This window comes from Vipera berus (assembly GCF_964194415.1).
Source record: "Vipera berus genome assembly, chromosome: 6".
Lineage (NCBI taxonomy): Eukaryota > Metazoa > Chordata > Lepidosauria > Squamata > Viperidae > Vipera > Vipera berus.
In genome coordinates, this window is record NC_138208.1 from 68,348,259 (window position 1) to 68,363,965 (window position 15,707).

At 36.8% G+C, this 15,707-nt stretch overlaps 1 protein-coding gene across 2 annotated transcripts in view; it reads right to left on the reverse strand.

Moving 5' to 3' along the window:
* Window positions 1-10,424: 10,424 nt before the first annotated feature.
* The window catches only part of RIC8B (RIC8 guanine nucleotide exchange factor B), a 44,180-nt gene continuing 38,897 nt past the window's right edge, over window positions 10,425-15,707 (reverse strand). For both annotated transcript variants that reach the window (XM_081331719.1, XM_081331720.1), the window contains exon 10: window positions 10,425-11,595. In XM_081331719.1, the coding sequence (XP_081187845.1) occupies window positions 11,484-11,595 (112 nt within the window). In that variant the 3' untranslated portion in view covers window positions 10,425-11,483. The remainder of the gene's footprint in view (window positions 11,596-15,707) is intronic.

Here is a 15,707-nt window from a genome sequence, read left to right on the forward strand (position 1 = left end):
CTGTCCCCTTAGCAGAAAAACACCCCCAAACCATAATGTTTCTACCTAATGGTGGGGATGGTGTTCTTGGAGGTCATAGGCAGCATTCCTCCTCCTCTAAACATGGTGAGTTGATGCCAAAGAACTCGATTTTGGTCTCATCTGACCCCAACACTTTCACCCAGTTCTCCTCTGAATCATTCAGATGTTCATTGGCAAACTTCAGACAGGCCTGTACACGTGCTTTCCTGAGCAGGGGGACCTTGCGGGTGCTGTAGGATTTCAGTCCTTCACGGCGTAGCGTGTTACCAATTGTTTTCTTAGTGACTATGGTCCCAGCTGCCTTGAGATCATTGACAAGATCCTCCTGTGTAGTTCTGGGCTGATTTCTCACCATTCTCAAGATCATTGAAACTCCACAAAGTGAGATCTTGCATGGAGTCCCAGACTGAGGGAGATTGACAGTTATTTTGTGTTTCTTCCATTTGCGGATAATCGCACCAACTATTGTCATCTTCTCACCAAGCTGCTTGGCAATAGTCTTGTAGCCCATTCCAGTCTTGTGATAATGAAATGAAGGGAGCTATGCAATAACTATAGAGAAAAGATAAAATATAAATGCATTTATAATTACTATAAAGAACACCTGAAGGTGCTTCTTTATATCTTTTTTCTATTCTTTTCCTCTTGTCACTTTTTAAAATTTCTTTTTTTCATCTTTAATTTCCCCAATTGTTATTTAAAATTTGTTCAATAAATTTTATATTTTAAAAATGCATTTTTTGTTTTTTGGGCAGGGAAGTACAGACAAACAATGTAGTATTACTGGGATGCATTCACATCTGAAATTCCATACAGGAAGGCTAGTTTTTTGATAATTTTGATAATTTTGATTCTAGGCTTAAGCAGCACTAAAACAATTGTGGCTGCAAAATATGTCTATCTTAAGTACTCTATTGCTCAACAATAAATTCTGGCCTCAGTTGTAAATTCCAACTATACTGACTTAACTGCTTTGTAAGTCTAGCCTATGTGTATTAACAAAATGGTAATAGCACTATAGGTTTCAGGCAGCAACTGTGCCTGAATTAACATTTAAGATTTGGAATAATACCCACTGCTATCTTGTCATACTGAAAACACATTTATTGTAGCTAAGTCCATCACTGAAGTGCAAAGGGCTAAGACTGGATTTCAGTTTTATTACTAAACATGGAAAATGTCCAATGGTGGAAGCAAAAGAAAGAAGAGACCAAGTTCTTAAAATGTCAGTTTTATACATAGTTTATCAAGAATACGCTGGCTTGATAACATCAAATCTGATACAAAGTTGAACATCCAACAATTGACACAAACTGTGCTTGACAGGGTAGCATGGAGAGCATGTGTCTATAAAGTTGCCAAGAGTCATATACAACTAAATGGTTAAAACAACAACAACATGGTTTATTGCTTTGATTCTCTTAGTGCTGATTTATCTGGGCTGCAAAAATCAAGATGGCCACTAGATGGCAGGAAATAGACTCTCAGGTTATACCGTAGGTGCCATAAGTATGTAGATGTGACAAATTAAAAGTAATCGTATGGAGCTGATGGGCTTGGATTGATAGAATCTGTAGTTCAACAGATCTGATCAGCCTGAAAACTGTCCTAGAATATGCTACAGACTGCTAGAATATGCTAAAATTTGCTACCCCAGTGTCAGAGGACCTGGAATACAAGTTCTATTAAAGTCTCAGTCAGCAGTGACAAGAAACTGTAAGAATTGCAATTTTGAAACATGTGAATGGTAACAAATTGCCTGATTCTTATAAGGCAGAGGGATAACTGACAGCTTAGCAGGTAAATCATTTGAAAAAGAAGACAAATTGTTTAAAGATACAGTTTTGAACCTCACTCAACTAAGATACAGCACTTGGCAAAGTCTTAATGGAACTAAGCAGAAAGGATCTGGTTAAATAGATTGCAAAGTCCACATTTAAATCTGGATAGATTATTGTAGTGCCTCTTTCTGAAGAACCAAGTAGTAAAGGCAAGGTGAGAAGAAGGAATTTAGGATTTTCATTCTTAGCGAAATGAGGCAACTGGAGACTGAAACTGAAAGAGACTGAGATTTAAGTTCTTAAGCTAGGAGCATGATAAAGTAGGAGATGGGCATGTGTAAGATGGAAGGCAGACATATAGGTAGTCCTCAATTTACAATTGATCTTTTAATGACTAATCGAAGTTATGACGGACTTTTAAAAATGTACTTAGAATGTCGAAACCACAGGGACCTTGGGGGGAAGTGATCATGCAATATTGGAATTCAACATTCTGGAAGCACAAGCAATAGAACACAGCCAAACTAGAGTCTTGGACTTTAAAAGAGCTAATTTCAATAAACTTAGAGAGACCATGGGAAGAATTCCATGGATGAGAATCCTAAAGGGGAAAACAACTCAAGAAGCTTGGTAAATTTTGAAAAGTGGGATAATAAAGGCCCAGTCTAGTACAATACCAACAAAGAAGAAAAATAACAGCTCTCAAAAGAAACCAGCATGGCTGCATAAAGAACTCTCTGATAAATTGAAAGCTAAAAAGGACAAGTATAAGAATTGGAATGAGGGGCACATAACTAAGTCAGAATATCAGCAAATAGCCCATGCCTGCAAAGATGAAGTGAGGAAAGCTAAGGCTCAAAATGAATTAAGGCTTGCGACCAAAGTCAAAAATAACAAAAAATGCTTCTTTCAACATATAAAAAACAAGAAAAAAGTTAAGGAAATGATTGGTCCATTAGTGGGGGAAAGTGGCAAGAAGGTGACAAGCAATAGGGAGAAAGCAGAACTATTTAACTCGTTTTTTGCATCTGTCTTTACACAAAGGGAAAAAACAGTCCAACCTACCAAAACCAGTGCCATAAAAAACAGAATAGAAACGCAAGTTAAGATAGGCAAAAAAATGGTAAGTGAACACCTGTCCAGCCTAGACGAGTTCAAATCACCAGGACCAGATGGATTACACCCCAAGGTTCTCAAGGAACTGGCAGACGTGATCTCAGAACCACTGAACTATATTTTTCAAAGATCCTGGAGCACTGGGGAACTACCAGAGGACTGGAAGAGAGCTGATGTAGTTCCCATCTTCAAAAAAGGAAAAAAAATAGATCCAGGAAACTACAGACCTATCAGCCTGACCTCAATACCTGGGAAGATTCTGGAAAAGATAATCAAACAACAAATCAGCGAACACCTTGATGCAAACAAAGTCATCGCTAAAAGTCAACATGGGTTTGTCAAAAACAGATCATGCTAGACAAATCTTATTACATTCTTTGACCAAATGACAAAATTAGTGGACCAGAGGAATGCTGTAGATATAATTTACTTGGACTTCAGTAAGGCATTTGATAAATTAGATCACAACCTACTACTTGATAAGATATAAAAATGTGGGTTAGATAGCATCACCACCAGATGGATTCGTAGCTGGCTGACAGGCCGTACTCAGCGTGTGGTCCTCAATGGAACTGCATCTACATGGAAGGAAGTGTGTAGTGGGGTGCCCCAGGGCTCTCTTCTGGGCCCAGTGCTCTTCCATAGCTTCATTAATGATTTGGATGAGGGGATAGATGGGGAACTCATCAAATTTGCAGACGACACCAAGCTGGCAGGAATAGCCAATACTCCAGAAGATAGGCTTAAAATACAGGAGAATCTGGACAGACTCAAACACTGGGCGCTATCTAACAAAATGAAATTCAGTGGTGAAAAAAGTACGGTTCTACATTTAGGCAGGAAAAACCAAATGCACAAGTATAGTATAGGTGGTACCTTGCTCAACAGTAGTAACTGTGAGAGGGATCTCAGAGTCCTAGTAGACAATGACTTCAATATGAGCCAGCAGTGTGTTGCAGCTGCCAAAAAAGCCAACACAGTGCTAGGCTGCATTAACAGAGGGATAGAATCAAGATCAAGTGAAGTACTAATACCACTTTACAATGCTTTGGTAAGGCCACACCTGGAATACTGCATCCAGTTTTGGTCACCACGATGTAAAAAAGATGTCGAGACTCTAGAAAGCATACAGAGAAAAGCAACAAAGATGATTGGGGGACTGGAGGCTAAAACATATAGGGAACGGTTGCTGGAATTGGGTATGTGTAGTTTAACAAAGAGAAGAGTGAGGGGTGACATGATAGCAGTGTTCCAATATCTCAGGGGCTGCCACAAAGAAGAGGAAGTCAAGCTATTCTCCAAAGCACCTGAAAGCAGGACAAGAAGCAATGGAAGGAAACTAGTCAAGGAGAGAAGCAACCTAGAACTAAGGAGAAACTTCCTGACAGTTAGAACAATTAACCAGTGGAACAACCTGCCTCCAGAAGTGGTGAATGCTCCAACACTGGAAGTTTTTAAGAAGAGACTGGACAGCCATTTGCCTAAAATGGTATAGGGTTTCCTGCCTGAGCAGGGGGTTGGACTAGATGACCTCCAAGGTCCCTTCCAAATTATTATTATTATTATTATTATTATTATTATTATTATTATTATTATTATTATTATTATTATTATTATTAGTCCTCAAAGTTACAACTGCGGCCCCCTTCCTCTGAGGTCACGATTGCTTTTCATGAACTTGGCCCTTGGCTCTTGGCTGGCATTTATGAGCAGCTACAGCATCCTGTGTTCAGATGACTGTGATTTGCAATGTTTTTTGCCAATTCCTGGTGTTTTCTGGCAGTTTCTAGCAAAAAAAAAAAACCCATTTGGAAAAATAGATTTGCTTAATGACCATGTGATTCACCTAACAAATACATGATTCTCTTTGACTGTGGTGACTCACTTTACAACCATCATAAAATAGTCATAAAATTGAGTCTGATCACATGGTGCCTTGACTTGCAACCTCAGTGACTGAAAACTGCAATTTGGGGCTCCACTGCAGTCGTTAAGAACATCTGCTCAGATAGAGGTTGATTTCCATTAGTGTTTTTCATTCCTTTAGGAATAAAACCTTCTTAATTGCTTGTCCTTCTCTCCCTCCCTCCCCCCCCCCCCGAATTCATATTTTAAGGTTTGAATCCCTACTTTTGAAGCAACTTGCCCAACAGGGTGTTGGCACCATAGTTTCTCCAATGCTCTGAAGTATTGATTCTTTTTGACCTTGCTACCAAAATAAACAAAGCCACCTACGGTACTATTCCTTCCCTGCCAAGAAATAAAGGATGCAAAAGTTGGCTATTGCATCTCCATTTAAACTACATTCTCTCCAATCCCCCAGTGATAATGCACTCCAGATAATTTGGTAGTGTAATATATTTCCCAAGATAGGCCTTTGTTTTCTTTCTCAACTGTTCCCCTCTTTCTGTGTTCAGTTTTGCTCATTTCTCTTCTAAGCTGTCTGGATGGGAAGAAAAGCTTTTAAACAATTCTTTTTCAGCTTGCCTTTTATTGAATTCCACTCTCCATTTTCCTGTTCCTTTAAAAAAAAACCAACAACCAGGAACATCATTTATCTTGCACTTTTAAGTTGCAGAGGCCATCAAGGGGCTTTTTTCCCCCAGCTGCATTTGTTGACACTCACAGTCAATCTGGGCCGCCCCCTCCCTCCCTCCTTTCCCCAAGCAGGTCATAAAGAATCTACAGCTGTGCCCTTTATTAGGGCAGCCATTTCAAGAACAATCAGAGAACGGGACTAAATATATTACAGCAATTACCTCCATCAAAAAGTGACAATTTTAAAACATTTCAGCTTTCTACTGGGAAAGCCAGGAATACAAAAGCAAGAGCTATAATTTTATTGTAAATGTTTTTTAAATATGGGTCACTTGGCCATTAGTAAAGGAAGGGAAAAAAGTTTGGAAGACTTCTAAGCCTGAGAAAAGCTCAGATATTCGTTCTTGGAAAAAAAGAAAACTACTTTATTTGTTAATATGCTAATTGGTGTAAACCATAAAAATATGCATGTCCAAGAAGATGTGAGTTTATTTGGTTCATGATGATTCCATCTTATGTGCACACTGCAACTCAAAAAGATGATTAGGTCCTACTAAAAAAAATCATTTGTTTGGAAAAATCAAGTACTAATTGCTCTCTTCTTTAAAGCAAATCTTGCATTAAAGAAGAGAGAGAGAGAGTGAGAGAGACAGAGAGAGAGAGAGAGAGAGAGAAAGAAAAAGAGAGAAAGAGAGAGAGAGACTTTATTTTGGTCAGTGACCAACATATAGTAAAATAAAATTCAGTAAGTACAAATAATTCAAATAAAGTAAATAAAATTAAACATTATAAACATAACTCTATATAACTGATAAACCTACATAAGTCTAGACTGGAGTTCCCCAGAATTAATTATAGAAGGGGCAACTATATAAATGTATATAAATAAATAAATAATATATAACTGAGCCTCTACAAACTATTAATTTATAGATGTAAAAAAAGAAAGAATCGGTTATTCTGGTGTGTGAAGGCTAACGTTTGTACCAAGGTGCAATAAAATATAATATGCAAACGATAGTATTTAAACAAATACACCATTTACTTAGGCATGTAAGTAATTTTCATTAAGATCGCAGACCAGCATTACAAATAAAAAGGATTAAAAATAATAAAAAGACAAGATCATATATTACAATTAGTGGTGGATTGTCAGTGGGCAGTCAAATTTGCCTGCCTAATTTTGCAGACAACAAAATTTAACTACATTCAAAGAGACTACATTGGACTGATTCTGCATAAAAAAGATTGATGTTTCCTGGGTATTTTATCAGGTGATGAAATCGGTCTTTGAGTCCCTACAGGAGGTACAGTATAATAGGATGCCTGGTTTAGTTTTGGTAGCCCCTTGTCCACAGGGACACAGTCTTACTTTGTATGGAATTTTTTTTACATCAGTTCTTCAAAACTGCTGCGCGAAGGGCATTGCAGCATGCTAAAGTTAGCGCCCTTCGCAGGTTGGGGACAGTTACACGATGTAAATATCTCACTGCTTTGAAAAGAGGAATTTGACTGCTCAAACAAAAAAAAAGTTCTTAGGAAGAGCAGACTGATCTGGTTGGGCTTCCAGACCTTTGATACATTGTTTAAATGTACTAAGTTCATGTTCACACCCCATCATTATGGATGTATCTCTGGAAAAACCAAGATACCAGAAGTTTTGGAGAGATGGTCCTGAACCATACTAATTCATAACTGTCCTCCTACAAGGAAAGAACACTAGTTAGTGTATAATATTATAGCACAGATACTATACTTTCTCAGACAATTCCACCAACATCTCCTTTCAATCTCCACAATGTAGGAGTATTTAGGGATAAGCAAGGAAAACTGTATAGGCACCCCCTCATTTAGCAACTCCCTTGTTTAGCATCCATTTGCAGTTATGGTGGTGATGAAAAATCAATTTTACCGTGCAACCAATCCTCACATTGTTAGCATCGGATGTTGTTGCTTTGACATTATCATTTTTGCGGGTCTGCAGAACAAAGGGAAGCTGAAGGAAAAGCATAAGCACAGTTGGGGTTTCACTTAGTGACCACTTTGCTTAATGACTGAGTTGCCAGTCCAAATGGTGGTTGCTAAAGGACTGCCTAAATAATATGTGTCAGAGAACAGATACCATAGTCTTGGTGTATGGATGATTTGCTAATAGTGTTCTTTAAATAATGTGCACACACATCTGTGTAAAAGGGACAATATAGAAAAAAGTAAGCAGCGGCCTCAACATTAACCCATTCAACAATGACAAAGGCATTTATTATATAGAACTTTCTTGTAATTCCCTTCCAAGACAGGAGATTAAATTATATTGGTGTCACAGCTAGTCTATATTTAGATATTTTGATTTATCCCAGATATCTGACTAGACTGAAATTGAAAGGCTGAGCAACTCAGTAGACCCCTACTAGCACACAAGATTGATCTTCCTGTTTTTTTTAATGTTAATTATTCTTTGCCTCAGTTTGATCAGGGCCTCCGGATAGTATAGGATCTTTCAAGTAATTTATGTAGAATGGAGCTTTTCTATTTGCTAATAAAACTATAAAAGAAAATTAGGCCAATCCAATGGAAAAAGGCTTTTAGTCAATAATTTAGTGAGTGAAGGGATAACATTTCAATGTATATTTATACCAACTTCTAGCTACAGAGTAACATTCAAGACACCTGATGGCAGGTACTCCATCAATGAGATAATTTTATACAGCCCTATTTGTACATCATTTAGAAGTTGTGCTTGGATGTCAGCTATAAATAATTTAATTGCTACTGAGATCTATAATGCTCATTAAGATCTATAAATGGCTCGAATAGATAAGTAGTGTATTATCTCTGTGCATTCTCTCGGGCACAATTTAGGTTGCATTCTGGCACCCGGTAGCATGGAAGGCAGGTTGTACATCCCTGTTGTACAAAAGAAACAGTCCAAACTGTGAAGACACCAAAGCAAAGGAGGAACAGCAGTGTATACGCACCACTGAGAAATTGTTCCTTACGTATCATTTTTAAGGCTAATTTCTAAAACTCTACATTTTCTCAGGTTTTTAGTTTTAACACATGGATGTATCACACCAAACCAATCCATAAAAAAATCTCAATCACTTGCTACTGGAGTACAGCAGAGCACAATATATTTTTCAGAGAATTTTTCCATATAGTGGTGCTTGGTTTTTCAACCTTTCATACCTTCAAGTCCAATTATCGAGGTCTTCCAGCACCTTCTCGGAGACTCTGTAGACTGTGGTCAAAAAAGTCAAGAGGATGGCCTGGGAGCTTTGATTGCAGTGTTGTGAATGCTATTGTCAGGCCTGCCATCTTCAGCATACTTCGCTTCACATGTATACTGCCATAAAAGGCTAGGGAGGGGAGAAGGCAATTGGGGAAGTAAAGGAATGGGCATGGGAATGCACAGGAAAAGAGGGGGGGGGATGACAGGGTGACAGGAATCAGAGGTGTCGATCTGGAATAAACCAGCCAATCAAGGATGGAGCCTGAGAACAGAATACAAAATTACACCAGAGAGGTGCCAAACTTCAAAGCCATTCCCAAAACACCAAAAACCAATACCATTGGACACTGGTGAACTGGTCAAGGAGGGAGGGCCAGGAGCAGGAACTGGAACACATAACTGGAGCTCACCTCATTGTGCAGTGCTCGGTTCTCAAACCTGACAAGCTCAGCATCCATCTTTAACCATTGAGTTATCGTGTCCCCGTTTCAACTGAAGCTATGCTTTCTTCTGAAAATCCATAGATTCATCCTGAAAGAAACGGTCCCAAATGAACTCTTAAAGATCACTTATATAAGAAACCTCCATGTAATGTTTATTCAGAATTGCTGGTTGGTATGGTGTGTACTCCTTAACAAACTCTGTTAAATGTTTACTATTACCAAGGGACAGAGGACAATGTGTTTCTCTTGTAGCACCCATATAATGAAAGATTAGATCAAAACTGCTAATGGATTTCTGGAGGTGATAAAAACCTTTCCAAATTTGAGGGAATGAGTGCACATAATCTGTAATTAAAGTGATATGGTGTTGCCTCGATTTGAATATTGTTTCCAGGTTGCAAATTACCAGGTAATAATGCAACAAATAATCTATTTACTTAAGTAATTCTTCCATATGTCATCTCTACCCATGGCCAATTCACTCTGAGAGAGATTGATGGCAAATTGTTTAATTTTCACATACAAAAAATATCAACTCTTTTTACTTTAACTATCACAGAAGTGATGTGGTTCTGCAGTCATAAACAACTTCATGTAAAACACCAACACATTTGAATGGTAGTTGTGTGTATGTCTCAGTGGTATAGGTACATGCTTCCAGTGATCATTGGACTGTTTGGTATTTACACCTGTGTAAAATTAGTGTTTAGGGCTTATGTGGGACAAAAACCCTGCCCTAAAGCAGTGTTTCTCAATCTTAGCAGCTTTAAGATATGTGGACTTAAATGCTGGCTGGAAGATTCTAGGAGTTGAAGTCCATATATCTTAAATTTGCCATGATTGTGAAACACAGCTCTGGCGGTCATCCCCAACCCTTTCCCCCTTGTTCCTAACTTTGGACAAATTAGAAATGTAATAGATAGGGTATTGTTTGTTTGAATGCTTGTGCAATTGGAGACCTTGAAATTGGGAATCAGAAATAGTGCATGCAACTTGATATTTAGTAGATGGATTTGTATTCCTGGAACAACCATCTTGAACATCATTCTCATGAAAAATTGTGATTAGTGATGAAATCATAGGATCATCATATTATTAGAGTCACTGTATTACTGGAGGAACTTAACAAATTTTTCCCTAATTAGAGACTACAAATTGGCAACAAGAATATCTTTAGCTTACCCTGGAGATGGAAAGGGCACAAATCAAACATTGTACCTGGTGAAAAAAGACCATTCCCTAATGAGATACTATTTGAGAAAATGGGAACAACTGAGTAGAACCATATGCTTACATTGTATATAAACTTTTATTGAGAGATTGCAATATATTTTCCATATTTGTTACACAGCTAAATTGTTCTGACATTAACACGCTTCGAGACAAATTGCTTTTGTTTCCTCATATTATAAAATTTTACTGTATCTATACTTTTTTCGGAAGGAATTTTTAATACAGTATTTGCCTTGTCTTAAACTTTATATAACTTTTTGAAGAGTGGCTAACCATTATCGACAAGCACATAACTAGTGACAGGGTTGAGACTGTACTAGGATTGGTGTGTGTTCCTACTTAATTTATGAACTAGCCATTTCAGCAGCTATCCTGCAAACACAGGGGACAAAACTCTTCTTTAAGCTGGATCTGAGGACAAAATAATGATGTACTGTATGTGAACCTGCAGCTGTAACTGTATAAAAACACTGAATCCATTTATATAAGGTAATGGTAAAAAGACATTAATTCATCAAAATTCAGCATCCCTTAGGTATGGAAATAAAGGGCAAAATAATAGAGGAAATAAGAAAACAATCAATAATAAATCAAAGCCATCTGATAGATGTTTCTTTAAAGTGATAGTTTAATCATCATCATTTTAAAGATTTCTCATAATTTTAAAATCTAGATATTCTATTTCAGTCCTCAAAAAAAGGAAATAGAGTATCTTTAAAACATAAAAAGCAGTACAAACCATTATAATTACATGAAAAACACTGATTTTATTTTATTTTTTAGAAAAAAGCTGTGCATGAAGGGCTTTAAAACACCTTCTACTTTCCTATTTCATGAATGACTCTTTATAGGGTTGATTTCAAAACTAAAGAACAACATTGTAATCTTTTCAATTTTACACCACATTTTTCATCTCCTATTGAACACAGTTAGCTTGACGTTAATGTTATTTCTTGTTGCTATATAAACTGGTATCTTAGAAATGCTAATAAGTACACCACATAATTTATAATTTGAACATTTCAATTTATAAAATGGTTGCAAGAGTGCTTTAACATTCAGATAATGAACAATGCCACGAGTAAAGGAAAATAAGTGAAAGAATGTGAAATAGCTAATATTTTAGTCAGAATCTGAAGTTTCATGCTCATTGGCTTGATGCTGACAGACGATTTCTTCCAAAGGCGTCATGGTGCCATCTGGTCGTACTCCCATGGGTGTTATAACTTTGTCCCTATATAAGTGGAAAGAAAAAGATTTAGATTTTGTCTTGTCATATAGTTAAAAATGGCAAATAACGTCATTAGTATATTCACATACAAATGCAGTAGAACAAAATGTGCAGTGTGGAATTGCTACCTGCTTGTTCTAGCTCACCTCAGTAATTCAAGGTTTATAAATAATAATAATAATAATAATAATAATAATAATAATAATAATAATAATAATAATAATAATAATAATAATAATAATAATAATAATAAATGAGATAGCCAGATCTTCATCAAGTATAAAAACCAAAATCTTCAGAGCCACTAGATGCTATCAATAAACAGGGCAGGGGAATAATGCCAATATGCAGTTTAAAGTTTTGAGGGAATTTAGATCTCAAGTATATGAACATAAATAGGGCTATCTCAAAAATAGGTACTGGCTGATTGGGGGAAGTGGGGAATAACATCAATAAAGACTCCATTCAGACAGCACGTATGTACTAAGTCAATTAAGACCTATCTGGAAAAGAGAAATCAATTACCAATGGAATAAGGACAAAGAACAGAATGACTGTTGATTAAATTTAAAAAAAAACGAGGAAATAAAAAGCAGCCGTTGCTTATTCCTAATCTCTGCTAATATGCTGAAGTCCCACCTGCCAGAGAATAGTCAATTCTCTCAGTTCAAAATCACAACTGTATACATATGAATTTCACTGAATGAGAAATCAATCAAGAAAAGAGATTTGTCCTATCAAACCTGCTTCTAGTGGAGCTTAAGTACTAGAGCATTCACTTAGATGCAGCCAGATTTTTTTTTCTGTTTCCAAGTCCCTTTTTTAAAAAAAATACAGTTGCTTTTGTTTGCAGCTGTTTAATTATACGTTTGACAGCCATTTTAATCTATTCAAAAGCACCCGGGGCCTCTCGCCGTTAATCCAATTATATCTACTCCACAAGCTACAGCCTCCTATCAAGATGATTAATTATTGATTAAGCCAATCAAACGGTATTAGCACAGATTTATTTAAGCTCTTCATAATCTTATTTAATATTTGTGGGTTATGGCAAAAACTGCCAGGACAGTTACATTCTGATCTTCTGAAAATGTTTTCTCCATATTTTCACAGATGCTATAAATCAACAAACAAGGACATCACAGTGTACCATCCTTCCCATCATCCTTATTTTACAAAAGCTTACCTGAGCATTAGAACCTAACAACAGAGAAATCACTGTGCACAACAGTCATTGACATTCCCCTAAGTCATTAAAAATAGATCTGAAATCAGGTGTTGTGCACAACACCCCCAACGTGGCCATTCAACCAACCTAACACATTCAGATGGGCTGGCTCTACGGTTGTTAGAATTCTCAGGCAGCATGGTGGCTGGAAAAAATTGGGAGCAGTATTCCCTAGAATACAATCACTTGGGAGTATGATAATTAAACACACAGAACTTAAGTCAGAGAGAGATGTTAGAGGACTGTAGTAAATGAAAACTGTTAGAGCAGCAGCTTCAAGGTTACAATCATTAGCCCTAGCTTCAGTTAAACTGCTCCAGCTCTTCTGCTAATGTAACCAGGGGTTAGTATAGAAAACTTATGATGTGTTAAATATTCATATGCTTGTTTGTACCTTCCAAATGCCTAGTTGCTGAAGTCTAAACATTTAGTATAGGGCACTGAAAGTTATCTTCAAAGTCCCAATGCCTCTTCTAGCCACCCACAGAGGAATACACGTAGTCCTCCACTTATGACTACAATTGAGCTCAACATTTCTGTTGTTAAACAAGATATTTTGCAACTTTTCTTGCCCCGTTTGTTAAGTGAATCACTGCAACTGTTATGACAGCAATACGACTGTTAGGTGAATCTGTCTTCCTCATTGACTTTGCTTGTCTGAAGGTGGCAAAAAGTGATCACATGAACCTGGGACACTGCAACCGTCATAAATGTGAACCAGTTGCCAAGCGGCCGAGTTTTGGTCATGTGACTGCGGGGAAGCTGCAATAATCATAAGTGTGAAAAACAGTCACACAGGTATGTTATAAATTTGTACAGTCACTAAACACACTGTTGTAAGTTGAGGACTACCGGTAATAAAAAAATAATCATCCTAAACGTTCTTCTTCTTGCTTGTAATAAGCAACTCTTTCCAGAACTATATTCCAAGTGAACGCCTATGTATATAAATATACTCTTTTAAATCTACTCAACTAATCCTCACATGACTGGATAACTTCCAAAACTGCTTTTTCTTTCAAATAAAAAAGGATATATTCAATACTATTTGTTGGCAAACATGACAAAATGAAACAGTTTTAAAAAAAACATGTTCTTCCTCACTTTCACTAATCTTTCACTAACTCTTCAAATTTATTCATAGAATGCTTGTTTCTGCTTTCTGCCTGCCATTTAGTTGGTCAACTCCCAAACCATTGCTTTATTTTCCAAGGGTCTTTCTTGCTTGCTCTGTGAATGAAACAGCCAGTATTAAACACATGGAACTAATGATAGTTGCCTATAATAAAGCAAACATATTGCAAACATTGGTCTGTTCCTTTGATAAAATAGTGTATTGGGGAATCCATTCACCTCTCTATAATTGAATGCTACATAATAGTGCTGACCCTTTTATACACTATTTTGTTCCACAATTAGAAAAGGAGAGAAAACCTGACAGAGGCACTGTTTTTTATAGCCATCACTGCGATTAATTCTGCATTTTTAATGAGCAAGGCTGTTACTTAGGCTTAGTTACGTCCTTGTTTTACTGATTTCTTGTCAATGCACAACAAAACCCAAACTATGATAATTGGGGACTATTTCATCAGCAAAAGGATTCCTAGTATTAATACAGGGTTGGCTTGGAAAAAGCATCATGGCATTATAATTACTCAGTGAATTCATAGCTGTGCCACCAGTTTATAATAGCAAGAAAATATTTATAAAGCATTTTAATTAACACAGAAAACTTCCAAACACACAAAGTAGAGAAAGAGCTGCATGCATGTCACAAAATTCATGTTATATTAAACAGCTACTGGTCTGAAATAAAGATTCAGCTGGTCACTATTACACTTCTAATCAGAAAATAGCATCAAAGACAACACCATTTTTTAAATATCTCAGGCTGTCTTGAAGTACTATGTGATCTCTCCTGCATTTTGTTGAAGTGCCCAAATCACCCAGCATGTGAATGAAACCTTGCTAAGAGAAGAGTAAAAATATGGTGCCAAATATTTAGAAATATTCATGTTTACAGAGGTATACTCTGGAATGTTTGGTTTTTTAAACCCAATTGTCATCTGAGGCTGTGCTTCTATTTAACACTTTATAGCAGGGGTGTCAAACTGCCGACCCATGGGTCGGACATCTCATCGAGAAACCACGCCCACCCCATTGCCAGCAATGGCAAAAAAGCTCCGATACATTGCGCGACATCACATGACATTGCGAGTTTGACATGTCTGCTTTATAGCAACATCATGGCTTATCTAAAATAATCAATTCTGCCAAAAAAGTCAACAGAACCAGTCATCCAACTCAATGCTTAGGTCTCCAGTGTGTTCCAGCATATCCAAAAATACTTTTTGATACCCACAAGAATCAATGCCCCACCTGATTTTGATTTTTTTTTTTAAGAATCTTATAAGATAAATAAATGGGTTGTTGCCAGGCTGCAAAACACAGCCAGCTTCTAGCATTATCTTTTATTCCCAAAGATTTATTTATTTATTTATTTAAGATGTTTTAGGACCATACATGACCTTAAGAGATATTCTTAGAAAATGAAATAATATGTGCATCATTTGAAATAGTGCTTTGATCGTAACAACACTTACTGAAATATTGTGGTAAAGCTTTGGTGTAGCCATTTTGAGAACTTTCCCAGATCTGCATGCATGCCTTCTACTGGAATTGAAGCACTTTTATAAATAATTTATATAATACTAAAAATTGTACATGGCTGCAATCCAAAGCTTTGTTAGAATGGGGCCTCAGTCCAGGAAAAATATCAAAATAACCTGAATCATTACATAAGATTAGAAGAATATGGAGATCTTTGTATTCAGCTTGCTTTCTCTTAAATGTTTTGTGAGTTCTATAACAATTAGTTTGTAAAGGT